Source organism: Bison bison, unplaced genomic scaffold (assembly GCF_000754665.1).
Source record: "Bison bison bison isolate TAMUID 2011002044 unplaced genomic scaffold, Bison_UMD1.0 scf7180017864313, whole genome shotgun sequence".
Classification (NCBI taxonomy): Eukaryota; Metazoa; Chordata; class Mammalia; order Artiodactyla; family Bovidae; genus Bison; species Bison bison.
In genome coordinates this window covers 1,226,290-1,245,529 of record NW_011494885.1, presented here as the reverse complement: position 1 = coordinate 1,245,529, position 19,240 = coordinate 1,226,290, and the positions used below count along the sequence as shown (strand labels likewise).

Genomic DNA, 19,240 nt, shown 5'->3' with positions numbered 1-19,240 from the left:
CTTTGGCTCCATCCCTTCATTCTTTCTGGAGTTATTTCTCCATTGATCTCCAGTAGCATATTGGGCACCTACTGACCTGGGGAGTTCCTCTTTCAGTATCCTATCATTTTGCCTTTTCATACTGTTCATGGGGTTCTCAAGGCAAGAATACTGAAGTGGTTTGCCATTCCCTTCTCCAGTGGACCACATTCTGTCAGATCTCTCCACCATGACTTGCCCATCTTGGGTAGCCCCACATGGCATAGCTTAGTTTCATTGAGTTAGACAAGGCTGTGGTCCATGTGATTAGATTGACTAGCTTTCTGTGTGGAGAAGGTAATGGCACCCCACTCCAGTACTCTTGCCTGGAAAATCCCATGGACAGAGGAGCCCAGTAGGCTGCAGTCCATGGGGATTGCTGAGAGTCGGACACGACTAAGCAACTTCACTTTCACTTTTCACTTTCATGTGTTGGAGAAGGAAATGGCAACTCACTCCAGTGTTCTTGCCTGGAGAATCCCAGGGATGGGGGAGCCTGGTGAGATGCAATCTATGGGGTCGCAGAGAGTCGGACATGACCGAAGCGACTTAGCAGCAGCAGCAGCTTTCTGTGATTATGGTTTGTGTGTCTGCCCTCTGATGCCTCTCGCAACACCTACCATCTTACTTGGGTTTCTCTTACCTCGGACACGGCGTATCTCTTCACGGATGCTCCAGCAAAGTGCAGCCGCTGCTCCTTACCTTGGACGAGGGGTATCTCCTCACAGCCACCCCTCCTGACCTTGAACGTGGAGTGGTTCCTCTCGGCCCTCCTGGGCCCGAGAAAAACTTAAAAACACTTTAAGGTTGTATTATAGGGACTTCCCTGCTGAATCACGGGTTAGAATTCCAGGCTTTCACTGCAGTGGCTTGGGGTCAATCCCTGGCTGAGATTAGAGATCCTACAAGTGTGGCGAAGCAAAAAACATACAAGCTCAAAAGTGTATTATAGCCTTCATGGGCCCAAGAGAATACAGTAACTTGGTTGATTCTTTATTGTGTCTCTCATATGAGTCTGAGTCACCAAAGTCAATGAGTCAGAGACTTTTGTGGTAGTTCAGTGGCTAAGATTCTGGCTTCCACTGCAGGGGGGCCTGGGTTTGATCTGTGGTCAGGGAACTAGATCCCAGAACCCCATAACTAAAGATTCTGCATGCCGCAAGAGCATAGATCCTACGTGCCACCAATAAGACTTGGCATGGCCAAATAAATAAATATTAATTCAAATGGATCATAGACCTAAATGTAAAACCTGAAACTGTGCAACTTTTAGAGTAGGAAAAAAAAGTGGGGGCAGAAAAACCTTTGTGACATTAAATTAGGCAGAGTTATTATATCTGAAACCCAAAGCACAATCGCAGAAGACAAAAACTGAACTTCATCAAAAATTTAAAAAACTTAAATGCTCTGTGAAAAATACTATGTGGCAAAAACAAAAACCACACGCTGTGACAAAATATCTGCAAAACACATAACTGACAAAGGACAAGTGTCCAGAACATATAACTAACTCAAAAATCTAGAACAAGAAAACAGTTCACCAAAGAAAATAGGTCTATGGTTATCAAACATTCATGTATAAAGATGCTCAACTTAGTCATTGCTGCTGCTGCTGCTAAGTCGCTTCAGTCGTGTCCAGCTCTGTGGGACCCCATAGACGGCAGCCCACCAGGCTCCGCCGTCCCTGGGATTCTCCAGGCAAGAACACCGGAGTGGGTTGCCATTTCCTTCTCCAATGCATGAAAGTGAAAAGTGAAAGTGAAGTCGCTCAGTCGTGTCCGACTCTTTGCGACCCCATGGACTGCAGCCAACCAGGCCCCTCCGTCCATGGGGTTTTCCAGGCAAGAGTACTGGAGTGGGGTGCCATTGCCTTCTCCAAACTTAGTCATTAGGGAAATATAAATTAAGACCAACATGAGAAACCACTATAAAACTACTGAAATGTTAAAAAATAAAACCCTGATATGCACTGGTGGTGGGAGTGCAAAATGGTATATCCACTTTAGAAACACCTGTTTTTCACAAAGTTAGACATACTCTTACAACCCAACAATCCCACTCCTAAATATTTACCAAAATAAAGAAACCTGTGTTGATACACAAATATTGTCAGACAGATCTAGTTAATACACCATATAGAAATCATCATACTTGCTGCCACTGGAGGTAGAACTGACAAGAATGGTACACAAGGAAACATTCAGGTTTAATAGAAATGTGGTATATATTGATTTTGGTGATGATTACACAAGTAGATACATTTATCAAAATTCACGAAGCTGTAAACTTGAGATTTATGCATGTGCTTGCATGCAAATTACATCTCAATAAGGAACTGTTAGCATACAAAATTGCTGGTCACACACAACCTGGTGATTCTGGACCCACTAATGGGTTATGACCTTCAGTTTGATAAGCACTAGTTCACAAGACCTGCAGGGCTGGGAAGATGACCCCAAGTGTCTAATCCAATCCTCCAAGCCTTGGAGAATTCCTCTGTTTACAAGTTTATAGAAAACTTTAGAGAGGAACTGAATAAAAATTTCAAAAGTGACTTCTCCCTTTAACTCATTTAACATTGCTGGACACCTGCAGTGTGGTAGGCATTGAAGAGGCAGAGTGGACTTGCTGTAAACAAAGTCCATGCCTTCCGGGAGCTTCTATTCTAGTGGAAGAGATTTGGGCATTTCTGTCTTAGTACTTTTGGTTCCCTCCAGATCGGACCCATCCTTCCCATGCCTCTCATCCATGTAGTATCTGCTAAATGTCAAGGTTCTGAATGAAGCTCTCTGTCTCCACACTCATGAGGCTTCTCTGCTGTGTGGTCATCCAACCACCATGACACTTTGCGAGTTCTGGAGGAAATAAATGTTTTGTTTTCTACGACAGGACTATTTCAGCACGCATGTGAGGTATTAACTCACGCAATTTTATAGAGATTCTTTGCTGTATGTATTCTCTGATGAGGCAAAGTCTTTGTCACCCTCATCCCCAGCATGGACTCGCTGATGAATTGTAAGACTGGAGCTCCAACTGAAGCCTTTCCCACACTCTTCACATTTATATGGTTTTTCCCCTGTGTGGACTCTCTGATGGGCCTGGAGGTATGAGCTCCAACTGAAGACCTTACCACACTCCTCACACTTATATGGTTTCTCTCCAGTGTGAACCCTCTGGTGGGCTTGAAGGTATGATCTCTGTCTGAAGCGTTTACCACACACATCACATCGGTACGGTTTCTCTCCTGTGTGGACTCCACGGTGAGCCAGAAAATTTGAGGCCCGACAGAAGCCTTTCCCACACTCCTCACACTGGTAGGGTTTCTCTCCAGTATGGCACCTCTGATGGGCCTGCAGCTGCGAGCCCACACTGAAGCCTTTCCCACACTCTGCACACTGATACGGTTTCTCGCCAGTGTGGACTCTCTGATGCACTTGAAGGCTTGAGAACTGACTGAAGGCCTTCCCACATTTTTCACATTTATAGGGCTTCTCTCCTGTGTGGATTCGACAATGAACGTTAAGATCTGAACTCCGGCTGAAGCCCTTCCCACATGTACCACATTTGTACGGTTTTTCTCCAGTGTGGCCTCTCTGATGGGCCAGAAGATTTGAGGCCTGACTGAAACCTTTCCCACACTCCTCACATTTATATGGTTTCTCTCCTGTATGGACTCTAAAATGAATGTTAAAATCTGAGCTACGACTAAAGCCCTTTCCGCATGCATCGCATTGATAGGGTTTCTCACCACTATGGCCTCTCTGATGGTCCAGAAGATTTGAGGCCCGGCAGAAGCCCTTCCCACACTCCTCGCATTTGTAAGGTTTCTCTCCTGTGTGGCTTATCTGATGGGCTTGGAGATGGGAACCCACACTGAAGCCTTTCCCACACTCCTCACACTTATACGGTTTCTCACCTGTGTGGATTCTACAATGGATGTTCAGGTGTGAGCTATAACTGAAGCCCTTGCCACACGCATCACATTTGTAAGGCTTCTCCCCAGTGTGGATTCGCTGATGAGCTTGCAGGCGTGAATGCCAACTGAAGCCCTTCCCACACTCTTCACATTGATAAGGTTTCTTTTCCGTGTGAACTCTCTGATGGACATGGAGATAGGAGCGCTTACTGTAGCCCAGCCCACATTCCTCACATTTATAGGGTTTCTCCAATGGGTGGGCTATTAGAGGAGCCTGAAAATGTGAGCTTTTTCTGATGTTCCTCCCACACTCCTCTAATCTGTGTGGATTCTCTCCAGCAGGGACTCTTTGATGTTGATGAAGATATGACCTCTGACTAAAACCTTTGTGTGACATATCATGATTGTTCAGTTTTGCTCTACTGTGGACTCTCTGATGGGCTTGAAGACTTGAAAACCGACGGAAGGTGTTTTCACATTTTTCACATTTATAGGGCTTCTCTCCTGTGGAGGCTGTCCGGTTCATTTGAAGGTAAGAGCCCCATATGAAACCCTTCCCACACTCCACCCCTTTATAGGGTTTTCCTCCAGTGTAGTCTCTGCGCTGAACTTGAAGATGTGAACTCTGACTGAAGTCTTTACTGAACTCATCTTTATAGAGTGTGTCACTTTGTTTTTCCAACTGAGAGCCAATTCCTTGAATAATTCCCATGGAATCTCGACACCTGGTTAATTCCTCTGTAACCTGTAGCCAGATTTTTGAGCAGAAAAATTCTTCGTGTGGCAGATACCTTAATCCAACTTCTTGAAGAGTCTCTATGCCATTTAGATTCTGATTTCCTAAGAGGATAAAGAAAATTAAAAGATGGGGCATATGAGTGCTTTGCTCAGAAATGCCAAGGTTATAAACTTAGGCCCACACCCTAAGGCCTTATGAGGACATGAAAAACTTCTATTTTTCTTCAGCATCATGTATCCTTTGCATACCTCCAGACACCGAGAGGTGTTCCACCAGGCTCCCTTTCACTACACATCAGTGGGATTCATTTAGAATCATAATAAGTTTCATAGCTGAAATATAAATTAGAGATCTAGTAGCTATAGAGCAAGAAAAATACCTCCTAGGGAATGTTTACCAAGATGAGGCTGCATGTTACTCAAAGCCTTACTTTCTCTGCTGCAACAAGTGTTTCATAAACAGCTTTCACATAATTGCACATCTGATCCAAATGCTCAAAAGCTCAAGTAAGACCCTTACTGACAGATTATCAGAAGACACCCCCAAGCAGTGTTGAAAACTTTTGCTTTATTAGAAGTTTACTCCACTGGAAGGAGCTTTGAAGGCCCTGGTAGGTTGGAAAGATAGATGTTTAGGAGAAAATAATTTATCACCTAAGGGCCTAAAGTTCAGAGTATAAGCAGAGAGAGTGGTCTTTTGTCTTCTGCTGGGAAATATCCTTCAGGAAAACAATATGCAGAAAAGTTTACTATAATAACATACACTATTCTAAAACTTCACATCAATAAAATTCCTACAACTTCCCTGGGGGAAAAATAAAGACTGAAAAATTAAAAGATAACCTAATTTTTACAACAGAGTAAGACCTTGCAAGGAGTAAATAAATAGGGTGGAATACAGATTTTAAAAGTCAGTATTGGACAGGAAGAGTTACACTCTCCTTGGAACTCTGTTCCACCAATTAGTCATATAGCTTGCTACTAACTTCTTTAGAGGTGTCTTTTCAAATAATGCCTTATCAGTGATGCCTCTTTTATTACCGTACAATATCATATACTAAATTCTCCCTATCTATTCTACATTCTGAGCGACTGATCTGATCTGATCTGATTCTACATTCCTGGAAATCTCCATTAGCCATACACTGTCTTATTTTTACATAGCACATATTCCCATCTGACATACTATATACATAGTATAGGGCACAAAAAGTCCTTGATCTTTTTCGTTTTATGTCTTCTCATGCTTGAATGTAATACCCACAGGGACAAGCATTTTGTACTGTTCACAGGTTTATCACCACTCCCAGAACTCTGTCTGATACGGTCAGTGTTCCAGAAGTACATGCTGGATGGATAAATAAATCCTAGTTTGACGTCTCTGTGACAGTTTGAGCCATGTTACAAAAGTAAGAGAGATTTTGCAGGTAACTTACTCATCACAGGAAAGGCAGTGGAAACAGCTGGGAAGCTGAAAGGCTTCACTAGATGCAGGGCTAACCTAAGTGAATGCTGCTGAGAGAAAATCACGATGATCACAAAATCAGGGAATTTCCTGATGGTCTAATTGTTAGGACACTGCGCTCTCATTGCAAAGGGCCCAGGTTGGATCCTTGGTCAGGGAACTAAGATCCCACAAGCCACACAGTGTGAAAAAGAAAAAAAAAATCTTGGCAAGAATCACTCGGAAGGCAAAAAAAATAAAAAAGCATAGGGCATAAAGATGGCCATGGGGTATACAGATGGAATGTCTCTGAAATTCTTATACCCTTTTCCTGAATGGGTGAAGATTTTCCTTTTTCATTTAGGAGTCAATATTTTGACCCTTATGTTATCCCTGCCCTGTGAAAAAGTTGTTTCTGAAAGTAGACTATAAAACTGACGGGTATAGGGGACATCACAAGCCACTTTCTATACTGGGATTTTATTTTGAATGAGAGATCTGAGCAGAGAAATGACAATGCTTGAATTTAAAAGAATCACTTGGAGTGGAGAACTGACTGTGAAAAAGCAAAGCAGAAGAGAGAGCATTACAAAGACTGTGGCAGTAATCCAGACTATGACTTGGACCAGAGCCACAGCTGGAGAGGCCACAAGAAGGAGGACAGACTCAGAGTCACAGGACTCTCACCCGAGGAACAGCAGCTCTGGGCTGCTGTCTTTATCATTTGCAGCTTTTCTTCTCTCTCTAATTGGGATGGTACATCTGGTGTGAAGGATTGATGCCCTGTAAAAAGGCAAGGACAAACATTGAAAATGAATGTATTAGAAGCCCAAATTATGAAAAATGGTGGTTTACACTATATCAACACTGACATCAAAATCAGTGTTTTCCAAGCTTTCAATTATGACCCATTGGCAGAAATATATTTTATGCAAAATCGAGGATGTGTAGTCATTGCTGTTGCTGTTTAGTTGCTAAGTCATGTCCAACTCTTGAGACCGCATAGACTGTAGCCCACCAGGCTCCTCTGTCCATGGGACTTTCCAGGCAAGAATACTGCAGTAGGTTGCCATTTCCTTCTCCAGGAGATCTTCCCGACCAAGGATGGAACCCATATCTCCTGCATTGCAGGTGGATTCTTTACTACTGAGCCACTTGGGAAGCCCCCAGGATATGTAGACTAAGTATAAATTACTGGAAGACATTATTTTCATTACACCCTTTTCACCATTTCTCATACTCTTCTTGGCAACAGGCCATAGTTTTTATCGCATTGTGCAGTTACTGCCAAATGCTGTGATATTTTCTACCCTATTTTATTTCAATTCCTTAAAGAATGTCATGACCCACTAATTGGAGATGATTACAATCTGAAAAGCCAAAAAGGTAGAGCAATCATGCGGACAATTTATAGTATGTTTACAAACACATTTTGGTCAGCAGAGAAAGAAAAACACTATTTCTGTGGGACTTCCCTGGCGGTCCAGTGGTTACGAATCTGCCTTCCAATGCAGGGGTACAGGTTTAGTCCCTGGTCAGGGAGCTAAGTTCCCACACGCCATGGGGCAACTAAGCCAATGCACTGCAACTAGAGAACGTGCACTTCAATGAAAGATCCTGCATGAAGCAACAAGACCCCGTGCACCTCAACTAAGACCTGATGCGGCCAAATAAATAAATATTAAAACAAACTAACAAACAAAAAGCCCTGCGATCTCTGCATCTCATGCTGATTAGAAAACCGAAATTTGGTCCAAGAGCTCCGAAGCTCTGCCTGTTCAAGGGCACATAAATATTGCAGGGGGTCTCTGTTCAGTTACAGAGGGCACCCGTCCTCACCCACTGAGAGCAGGTTCCGGAAGTTCTCCAGCATCACTTCCTGGTACAGCTTCCTCTGGGCCAAGTCCAGCAGCCCCATCTCCTCCTCTGTGAAGACCACGGCCACATCCTTGAAGGTCACTGCCTCCTACAACATCAATCACACTCCTGATTCTCCCTGGAGGAAGGGTAACAACTGAGAAAAGTGGGCAGGATGTGTATAAAGTGGTTCCAGGTGCTGAGAGACCAGAGTCAATTTTACTGTAACATAATTAAACGTCCCCAATAACGCATTTATGTTGTATATATTTTTCTTTTTATAATAAATGCTGAAAAGAACAACTTTTCATATAGATTTTTTTGCTTTCCTTCTGATTATTTCTTTAGGATAAGTTCCAAACAGTGAAAAATTACCATGTCAAAGAATAGGCAGCTTCAAAATTGTTATGTACAACAGCAGATTTTCTTCTCAACTTTTCCCTTATTTTATCCTCCTCCAAGAGTATATAAGTAGCCCCAATTCTCCATATCCCACACTTGGAATATAACCATATTTTTAAATCCTAGGCAAACTTAGTAAAAGAACAACTAATTTGATTATTTGCACTTATTTGATCATTAATTAGCTTATCATATTTTCACATATTTACTAGGTGTTTTTATTTTTTTCTTCAGAACTTGGCCTGTTAATATTCTTTTTTTTTTTAATTTTTATTTTTTTTCAGCAACAGAGGTATCAGTGGATTCATAGAGGAGTAGCTTCCTTGTCTGAAGCAAGGTCCTGGAGCAAATCCTACTGTGTGTGTCCCATGGCAGGCAGGACATGGCCAATATATATATATATATATTTTTTTTAATTACCTTGGTCGTACCACATGGCACGTGGGATCTTAGTTCCCCAACCAGGGACTGAAGGCACACCCCTCTGTAGTGGAAGCACAGAATATTTAACACTGGACCTCCAGGGAAGTCCCACCTGTTAATATTCTTTGCACATACTCCAACTGGGGTTTTATATTAGGATTCTGTAAAATTCCTATTACAGATTTCAAGCTTTGGTTTTTTGAGCATGGTGATGGACAGGGAGGCCTGGCATGCTGCGGTTCATGGGGTCGCAAAGAGTCGGACACGACTGAGCGACTGAACTGATTACACATATTTTCACCTACATTTGGCTACTGTTCTTGTACAGCACTGGGGACAGTATGGTTTCACAGCCTTGGCACTTCTGACATTTGAGGCCAGATGATTCTTTGTTGAAGGGGGCTGCTGCGTGCACTGCAGGGTATTTAGCAGTGTCCTTGGCTCTTGTGTACTGTATCAGTAACATCCCCCAAGTCAGACAGCAAAAATTTTTCCAGACATGGCCTGAGGGCACAATCACTCATGACTAGGAATCACTTGTGCTGCTGCTGCTGCTAAGTCACTTCAGTCGTGTCCGACTCTGTGCGACCCCATAGACAGGAGCCCAGCAGGCTCCCCTGTCCCTGGGATTCTCCAGGCAAGAACACTGGAGTGGGTTGCCATTTCCTTCTCCAATGCATGAAAGTGAAACGTGAAAGTGAAGTTGCTCAGTCGTGTCTGACTCTTAGCGATCCCATGGACTGCAGCCTACCAGGCTCCTCCGTCCATGAGATTCTCCAGGCAAAAGTACTGGAGTGGGGTGCCACTGCCTTCTCTGAAGAATCACTTGTATACAGCATTATTTTAACATCTTCTATTCTACTCTGATAGGAAATTACAAAAAAGTGATAAAACAACAAAAATGAAACTATATTAAAATTAAAAACCAGTGATCATCTGGCACTCTTCTTGGAAGACGTTCTCAGATGCCTACTGTTCACTTCAACTGTTCACTTCAGGGCTTCCCAAGAAAGAGAAACAGGATGTGTTTAATTGCTGAGAAATGAGGTGACAACTGAATGCCTAGAAAGGCAAGCCCAACTCACCTTGAACTTGGACATTTTTTTCCTCCTCCTTCTGGGGAACTGCTGAGTCTTGGGAAGGCCTGATGGGAGAAGAAGGAAAAAAACTGTCAAAGTCTGGTCAAGGATGTCACTGACCCATGTTGTTATTGTTCAGTTGCTAAGTTGTGTCTGACTCTTTTGAGAACCCATGGACTGCAGCCCACCACACTCCTCTGTCTATGGGATTTCCCAGGCAAGAATACTGGAGTGGGTTGCCATTTCCTTCTCCAGGGGATATTCCCCACCCAGGGATTGAACCCAGAGCACAGCAGAAAATGGAGGGATTAACAATGTCTATCTTGTACACCTACTGTCTTTGCTAAAATAATTAACTTGTATTCACAATTTCAGTACAACTTATGTGGCAAAATGCACAGGCTAACGTAACTTTTCACCATTCGAATAGAACTTATACTTTTAATTTTAATTAAACCTGGAGTATAAACACAAAACAATGCCTAGGATTACTGTCAGAATTAAATGAGTAGACGGAAAGCTCAAAGAACACTTCCAAGGCACCTTATTTCTCAGTAGCAGCAGAAAGCAGGTCATGTTCAGTAATGAAAAACCTGTCCTCATAAATAGTTTCTATCACTGGATCCTTCAGAGGCTGTTGCTTTGTCATATGAAAATCACCTTTAGCCTCTGACATGTTATTCTTGCTTGGTTTGTCATACTTAATTTGATGCCTTTGCAGTAATATTTAAGATTACATTGATGATTTTTTTCCCTGTGTAAAATATATATCACATAAAATTTTATGTTTGAACCATTTTTTTAGGGTGTTGAGTTCATTAGGTATGTTCATATTGTGAATCACCATCACTATCTGTCTCTAGAACTTTTCCACCACCAGGAACTGAAACTCTATACTCATCAAACGCTTAACTCTCCACTGCCTATCCCCTTGGCCCCTGGTAACCACTATTCCACTTTCATAGTCGTAGTGTCAAATTTTTCATGACACTACGAATGACCACTTTTTCAAAGATATAAGACCTTGCTAATTTGACTTTGCTATCAGTAGGGCCTTAAAAAAACTCATACCATTGAGCTGAAGAAAAATGAACAGAATCCTATTACTTAACAGTAACTTAATCAGTATGCCATTTTAATTAACAAGCTAATCATAGTAATGACAGAAACAACACAAATGGCGACGTTTAACACCACACAAGCACTAAGTACGCGCTAGGGACCTTGAGACGCACTTGGCACACATTGCTCCATTAGGTACCTCCCACACACCTGTGAAGAATCTAGTGTCGTACGAGCGGTGTGACGCTGGTCTGATCACCTCCACCTCTGTGCCTCTCCTCAGCTACAACAGGAGGGAAAAAAAGAGAATGTCAGTCCTAGGGTTACTGTGAGGGATGAATGAGCTCAATGCCCTTAGCCCTGTACCTGGCATTTTAGAAAGTTCTCAGTAAATGATGATGGTCATGACTGTTGTTTCCACGTAACAGACGAGGAAGCCAAGGCTTGGTGAGGTCAAGAGGTGGGGAGGAACCTGAATCCACTCTCACAAAGGAGCTAATCTTCTAGATCTTGTATCTCTGTTGCTTCTAGGGAAAAAAAAATACACAGATGGGAGTCTGAGGTCTCATGAAAAGAGAAATGAGAGGTTGAGAGCTGGGGACAGAAGACAGACATGGAAACTGGAAGAGGACTCTGAAGTCAGAGGATCCGCTTGAAGGAGATGAGAACAGAGTCAGGAAGGGTGGCGGCTTTGGAATCAGACCACTGGTATTTGAATACTGGCATCTCCAACATGCCACTACTTAGTCCCAAGGTCTGATCTGTAAATCAGGAATTAACTTGGTTATGATTAACCAGTGGCCAACAGAAGAGTCAAGATTTTCACCGAGAGCCTAACCTAATAGCACATCAGACTCACAGGGGAATTTTTAAAAAATGGTCAGACTTTAAATGGAAAGCAACTTATAAAAGCTGTATTTAAAAAAAATTTTTTTTTTAAACAAAACAAAGACGAAGAAATCCTCAGAACTTATTCACAACTAATTAAGTCAGAAACTGTGGAGGAGGGTTGCTAACATCTGCACTCTTACCCCTCTCCGAGCACCCCAGCCTGTGATTTCATTGTCCAGTCAGGACACTGCACCAGGAAACGAACCCCAGGTAACAGGACACGGGGTGGTAACCGTGATCAACATGCAGTAGTTCCCAAGCTCCGGTCAGCTCTATCGTAAGGCCTAAAATGCCCAGTTCTCCCCTGACACCTTTGAGCCTCACAGAGCCCAGAAGGCCTAGCTCCTAGCTCCTCTGCTCTCTCCAGACATGACCTTTTCCCTGGGGAAGACTCCCCATCCGGCTGGTTCGCCTGTGAGTTGACCATGTTTTTATTTATTCATTTATTGGCTGTACCTCATGGCTTGTGGGATCTTAGTTCCCCAACTAGGGATCGAATCTGGGCCCCTGAAATGAAAGTGCTGGGCCTAAAGACTGAACTGCCAGGGAATTCCCTTAACCATATTTTATTTTAATTCATTAATTAACTAATTTATTTATTTGCCAGCACCACATGGCATGTGGGATCTTAGTTCCCCAACCAGAGATCAACATATGTCCCCTGCAGTGGAAGTGCAGAGTCCTAACCACTGGACCGCCAACAAGTCCCATCCCTTAACCATGTTTTTAGATTCTAGCTATTTAACATCTGTGATTCCTGACTTCTTCCTCAGTCTGTTGAATCACAGGGCCAGACTGTCAACCACAGTTAGTAACACATTCCCCACAAGCCAGCTTCCCAAGGCATGTGAGGGTCACAAGGGTCCATAACATGTTATGGAAAAAATTCAAACAAACTTTTTAGTCAATGTAAGATAACCCGCCCAACCACTGCCCCCTGCTCTCCTGTTCTTAGTGCCCCAAAGTGGGATCTCACCACCTATTTACTTCCCACCACTATAGTCATAAAGACACAGTCCTCTTGCTCTGCTCCACGACTCCTGTGTGCGACAGGCCTTGTATGGCCCTGGGTGGCATGCTGTGTCTCTTTTTGGGGGAAACTTCTTTCTTGGTACAGAAAACCTTCTTTCTTGGTAACCTCTCCATGCTGTCATTCGATCACCTTTATAAATGAAGACCTGACACAGTTCACCCCATCAAATGATCAGATGTAGCCCACCTAGTTCTCAACCTAACAGGTTTTGCCTCTGTGCCAGCTTCAAAATTGTTCCAGCAAGCCAACCACATCCTCCTGCCAGAACCAAGGGTTACCCTGCTGCTGCTGCTGCTAAGACGCTTCAGTCGTGTCTGACTCTGTGCGACCCCACAGACGAGAGCCCACCAGGCTCCCCTGTCCCTGGGATTCTCCAGGCAAGAACACTGGAGTGGGTTGCCATCCTACCCTCTGTTTAATACAGAGCCTGCCTCCCAGAGCCACTGCTGCTTCATTCAAGTCCCAAGTGCAACCATGTGTGGCCTTGCATGGCTGTATGTGATAAACAAACTGCTGCCAACCTCATCTGCCCGACGCAGATATCTCATACTGTTTAGGACAGGGATTCCGCCTTCCTAAATAAGGTGAATAGGAAGTGATTGGAACACCATCACAATCATCCAGAAAGCTAAAAGAGAACACATTGGTCCAGGGACTTCCCTGGTGGTCCAATGGTTAAGATTTTGCCTTCCACTGCAGGGGGTGTGGGTTCAATCTCTGGTCAGGGAGATTCCACATGCCTCACAGGCAAAAAGCCAAAACATAAAACAGAAACTATACTGTAAAAAAAAAAAAAAAAAAATTCAATAAACAAACAAACCCACAGAAGCCCAGATTCATTGAAATGGTAAAAGGACTGGGTTTTTACCAACTTCCTTAGGTGATTCCAATATGGCCCAAGTTTGGGAACCACTGCAGTATTCTATTCTGCCCCTCAAACTGTTATCTGAAATGCCTAATAGCCAGGAAGCCCATGACAGGACTAGAACTGGCACTCAGGCCTCCTGATGACTAGCCTCCTTCTTCTCTCTGTTGTAAGATGCCCTCGAAGGTCTAAAGAGGTAGGAGTAATTTGTAAATGCCCCAGGAGGCAAATCCTCAGAGGAAAAATGGAGGCTTCCATTTATACCAGTGGTGCCCAGCTGAAACATAATGCAAGTTACATGGGTAATTTAAATGTTTCTAGCAGACATGTTGAAAAATGTAAAAAGAAGTAGCCTTTATTTTAACAATATATTTAATGCAACATATCCAAAATATTACTTCAACCTGCAACAGAGATATTTTACATTCTTTTTCAGTGTTTGAAATCTCTTGTGTGTCCTACACTTAACAGCACATCTCAGTTGGCACCAGCAACATTTGAAGAACAACAGTCTCACGTGGCCAATGGCTACCATAGTGAATGGTGCAGACTCAGGCCTTTTTAACGCAATAGAGACCATATGATTATCCCCGAGGAACCGCTGCTGCTGCTGCTGCTAAGTTGCTTCAGTTGTGTCTGACTCTGTGCGACCCCACAGATGGCGGCCCACCAGGCTCCCCAGTTCCTGGGATTCTCCAGGAAAGAACACTGGAGTGGGTTGCCATTTCCTTCTCCAATGCATGGAAGTGAAAAGTAAAAGTGAAGTCACTCAGTCGTGTCCTATTCTTAGTGACCCCATGGACTGCAGCCTACCAGGCTGCTCCATCCATTGGATTTTCCAGGCAAGAGTACTGGAGTGGGGTGCCATTGCCTTCTCTGCCCCTAGGAACTGACTAGGTTCAAAAGACAACCAATTCTGTTAGTTATCAGTTTCAACAAAGGTTATTATGGAAACGATTCATTTTTGCTCAACTGTATGGTCAAATTGAACTATTAAAAGAAAATGGGGGAGAAAAGAAAACCCTAAAATATTCTTTGCACTTTTAATAACTCACTGCATTTTTCATACTGCATACTCTTCTGTAATAGAAAAAAAGTACAACTGTAGTCTATAATACATATAGGATGTACTACGTGCCAGGCACCATTTCAAGCACTTTCCACATCATATTTCTTTTAATCATCACATGTCCAACTCTTTGTGACCCCCTCAGCTGTAGCCCGCCAGGCTCCTCTGTCCATGGAATTCTCCAGGCAAGAATACTGGAGTGGGGTACCATTTCCTTCTCCAGAGGATCTTCCTAACCCAGGGATTGAACCCAGGTCTCCTGCATTGAAGGCAGATTCTTTACCATCTGAGCCACTAGGGAAGCCCCCAAAACTTTAATTCTGTGGTTACCTGATGTGAGAAAACCGAGGCACAGAGAAGTTAAGTAAGCTGTGCTGGCCACAGAGTGCTGGAACAAGGTTTTAAAGCTAGCTGCTGAGGTTTAACTCTGGCTCTGCCCCTTGCTGGGTCACCAGGTCATTTATTCAACTGTCTTCGACTGTTTCTTCATTTAAAAAATGACAATAATAATTATTGCACTGGAAATTCACTGAAACAGAAGAGGTGCCCAACAAATGTTAGCTTTTCTCAGCATCCCCATCACAATCCTGACATAACAAACAAAAAACTGAACACTAACATCGATTTGACAATAAATTTATGGTTACCAGGGGAAGGCAGAGGGACAAATTAGGAGTTTGGGATTAAAATATACACAGTTCTATACACAAAACAGATAATCAACAAGGACTCACTGTACAGCACAGGGAACTATACTCAGTATTTTATAGTAACCTTTAGGGAAAAGAATCTGAAAAGACTATATATACATATGTACTGAATATATATATATACACACATATACACACACATATATGCTCATATATATAAATAACTGAATCACTGTGCTGCATACCTAAAACTAACATGAAAGTAAAAGTCATCAGTTGTGTCTGACTCTACTGGAGAGGGTACCCTTTCCCTTCTCCAGGGGATCTTCCCAACCCAGGGATCCAACACCAGGTCTCCCACATTGCAAGCGGATTCTTTACCAGCTGGGCCACAAGGGAAGTCCAAGAATACTAGGGGGAGTAGCCTATCCCTTCTCCAGTAGATCTTCCCAACCCAGGAATTGAACCAGGGTCTTCTGCATTGCAGGTGGATTCTTTACCAACTGAGTTATCTGGAAAGCTTGAAACTAACATAACATTGTAAATTAACTATGCTTCCATTTAAAAAAAAAATTTATTTGCTTCCAAGGAAATCTGTCTTACACATGACAAAATTAGGCATAATGATACATCAACTTTTTTTTTTTAAGGTAAAAAGTAGATTTATTTAGAGAGAAATACACTTTACAGTGTGTGGGCCATCCCAGAAGGCAGGAGAGTTGATGATACATCAAACTTTGAACACTCGGAAAAAGCTGATGAATTCTACAGCTCGCCAAAGGAATGTGAGGCACCAGACAAGGCATATGCCTATAGACTGCCTTTCTGTTTTGTTCTCTAATTCCAGGCTATAGCCCCTCTGGGCGACTGTTTGCATCACACTTATTCACTAAATAATTCCTTTCTGCCGACCCTGTGCTGGACTCTCCAAAAAGATTAGGACCAGGTCCATGAATCAGAGGTCCCTGTAGCCTAATAGGAGAGAAAGATGAAACTGAGAGTTATATGCCCATGGCAAGTGCAACTCCAAAGAAGCACAGGAAACTTATCATTTTCCTTTCATAATTCCAACTCTTTCTAACGTTCTTATATAAAAAACATTCTCCTAGTGGCCAAGTGTGAAAAATCGTAGAGTTGCTGTTAATACCTGTTATGGACTGAATTGTGAGTCCTACCCCTAAACTCACACATGGAAGTCCTAATCACCAGAACCTCAGAATGTGGCTGCATTGGCAGACAAGGCATTTAAAGGGGTGATTAAGTTAAAATGAGGTCATTAGGGTGGGCCCTAAGTCAATCTGACTGGTATCCTTCTTTGAAGAAACTGGACATAAATAGGGATAGTAGGGGCATGCACACACACAAAGGAAAGACCTTGTGAGGACATGACAAGAAGGCAGCCATCTGCAAGCCATGGAGAGAGGCCTCAGAAGAAACCAAATTTGCTGACAGACTCCTAGCTCCAGACTGTGAGAAAATCTGTTTCTGTTGTCTATGCCAGCCAGGCTGTGATATTTTGTACCAATAGAAGCTGAAGCTCCAATACTTTGGCCATCTGATGCGAAGAGCTGACTCACTGGAAAAGACTCTGATGCTGGAAAAGACTGAAGGCAGGAGGAGAAGGAAACAACAGAGGATGAGATGGTTGATGGCATCACCGACTGGATGGACATGAGTTAGAGCAAGCTCTGGGAGTTGGTAATGGACAGGGAAGCCTGGCGTGCTGCAGTCCATGGGGTCGCAAAGAGTCGGGCATGACTGAGCGACTGAACTGAGGCACTGTACTTCAGATACACTAACTTATTTCTTCTCATCTAACCATGTCATGATCTTTAACTTCAGCTTACTTGTTTTTATGATATATCGCCCCCTGCTGCAACTCAATAGTCCATCTTGAATTTTTTTTCCACTTTTACAAATAATACATGGATCTGTCATTTCAGGTGCCTCTTACATTCAGTGATGTGTCAGTGATGTGGCATGCTGCAGTACATGGGGTTGCAAAGAGTCGGACCCAACTGAACAACGGAACAACAAGTTTTAGCAAATTAATATAGTCTCGGTATAATAACTAATGTTTAAGTTCTATTGACTCAACATCTGGGTTTGCTTTAAAATACTCAATGGGAAAAACCTGTGCATGGGGATAGAGCGATGCAACAAGATCAGCAAGAACTGAAGCAGGATGACTGTTACACAGGAGTCATTATATTACACTTTGTGGGGCTTCCCCCATGGCTCAGATGGTAAAGAATCTGCTAGCAATGAGAGAGACCCAGGTTCTATCCCTGGGTCGGAAAGATCCCCTGGAGAACGGAAGGGCAACCCACTCCAGTATTCTTGCCTGGAGAATTCCAGGGACAGAGGAGCCTGGCAGGTTGTCTGGAAATTTCCAGAATTAAGAGTTAAGGATATGAATAACCTGATAACAATTGTATATAATATAGATAAATACATATAGAAAAGCTGCTAAACAGAAGTGCACTTAAATGTTGATAATCGTCTATATCCTATAGGTCTGTGTCCTATATACGTCATACACATCCTACAAGTTATAACATACGTATCTACATGGGTAATTCGTAATGGTTTTGACTATGTCATAGCTCTACATTTTCTGAATTCTCTACAATGAATGTGCATTTCTTCTATAATCAGTATACAAGCTTTAAATAATATTTAAAATAAGATTAAGTGAGAATGCTTTCAAATTTTTACAAAGACGGCCAAACTCACTAACCCTGTTTTCAAATCCTCTACAATAAAATTTCAACCTACCTGCACAAATTGATCCCAAAAGTCTCCTCTGCAGCCAGTTTCCTAATGGTTGACTATTTCGATAGACTGCTTTTCTATCTACGAATGGCAAGTGAGTATCTGCCTTATACTCTTAATATCCCTTTTTATATTAAAGGAATCCAAGGAACAGAAAGAATAAATTCGCATCTAACGTTACCTCGCTAGGAAGTAACTAACGGTGTGGAAGGTGCTGGAGGAGGCGGATTGGACAGCAAAGAGACCTGGAGACAGTCAAACTGCCGATTTCAGTCCGCCTACAACCCCAGGACTTGTGAACCGCCCCAAACGCAGAGAATCCAGCCGTTAAGAGGAAGGCAAGCGGCCGCCCTCGCCCTTCCATCCCGCCCTCTGTTGCAAGTCGCGGCTTTTCTGCCCTGCGACCGAATACCGAGTCCAGCTGATCCCAGGACCGGGTGAGAAAAGTTAAAAGAGACGGCAGGCTCCCAAGGAATCACTCACCTACCTGTGAGAACCAAAGGCCGCAATCGCAATCTCCTAAAGCGGAAATACCTCCAACTATTCGCAGCCCCTGGACTACATTTCCCAGGATCCCCGAGAGGGGAAGGAGCCACTACCCCGCCCCCGACAGGAAGTGACGTGTTCGACATCGCAGGCCTGAATCGAATTTCCCAGAATCCACGAAAGCAGCGAGGTTCGTGTTCTTGCCCTCCGGTAGGCGAAATACCAGCAGACACGCACAGCGCTGATTATGATTTTTATTTCCCCAGCGCAGCGAATAACCCGTCCGCGCTTTCCCGGAGCGGAAGTTCCGAATCACAGGAAGCCTCCGAGACTACACCTCCCAGAATGCTCTCTGCCGCTGAGCTTCCCACCTGTCTGCAATTTTACTTTTGAATTAGCAGGTGGATGGGGTCGCTATAAGTTGGACACGACTGAGCGACTTCACTTTCACTTTTCACTTTCATGCATTGGAGAAGGAAATGGCAGCCCACTCCAGTGTTCTTGCCTGGAGAATCCCAGGGACGGGGGAGTC

General features: G+C 43.3%; 1 protein-coding gene across 3 annotated transcripts; it reads right to left on the bottom strand.

Moving 5' to 3' along the window:
* Nucleotides 1-2,203: 2,203 nt before the first annotated feature.
* On the bottom strand, nucleotides 2,204-18,778 carry ZNF45 (zinc finger protein 45). 3 transcript variants are annotated; one of them, XM_010852562.1, is made up of 7 exons: nucleotides 18,710-18,778; nucleotides 11,306-11,466; nucleotides 11,150-11,222; nucleotides 9,884-9,942; nucleotides 7,956-8,130; nucleotides 6,804-6,899; nucleotides 2,204-4,774 (listed from the first exon to the last, which is right to left on the bottom strand). In XM_010852562.1, exons 5-7 carry the CDS (start codon nucleotides 8,032-8,034, stop codon nucleotides 2,949-2,951), a joined length of 2,001 nt encoding a protein of 666 aa, XP_010850864.1. In that variant the 5' UTR covers nucleotides 8,035-8,130; nucleotides 9,884-9,942; nucleotides 11,150-11,222; nucleotides 11,306-11,466; nucleotides 18,710-18,778; the 3' UTR covers nucleotides 2,204-2,948. The 3 variants fall into 3 exon arrangements, with proteins under 3 accessions (XP_010850864.1, XP_010850865.1, XP_010850863.1); XM_010852563.1 differs by having other exon boundaries at nucleotides 7,956-8,112; XM_010852561.1 differs by having other exon boundaries at nucleotides 7,956-8,082.
* Between the last annotated feature and the right edge of the window lie 462 nt (nucleotides 18,779-19,240).

What these genes read in the sequence shown, in the direction of transcription:
- ZNF45 (XM_010852561.1), bottom strand. An exon ending in CCGGAACCTGCTCTCAGTGG is followed by an intron (nt 6,900 to 7,955) that starts GTGAGGACGGGT and finishes GCCTTTTTACAG; the next exon opens with GGCATCAATCCTTCACACCA. An exon ending in CCAGAGCTGCTGTTCCTCGG is followed by an intron (nt 4,775 to 6,803) that starts GTGAGAGTCCTG and finishes TTATCCTCTTAG; the next exon opens with GAAATCAGAATCTAAATGGC.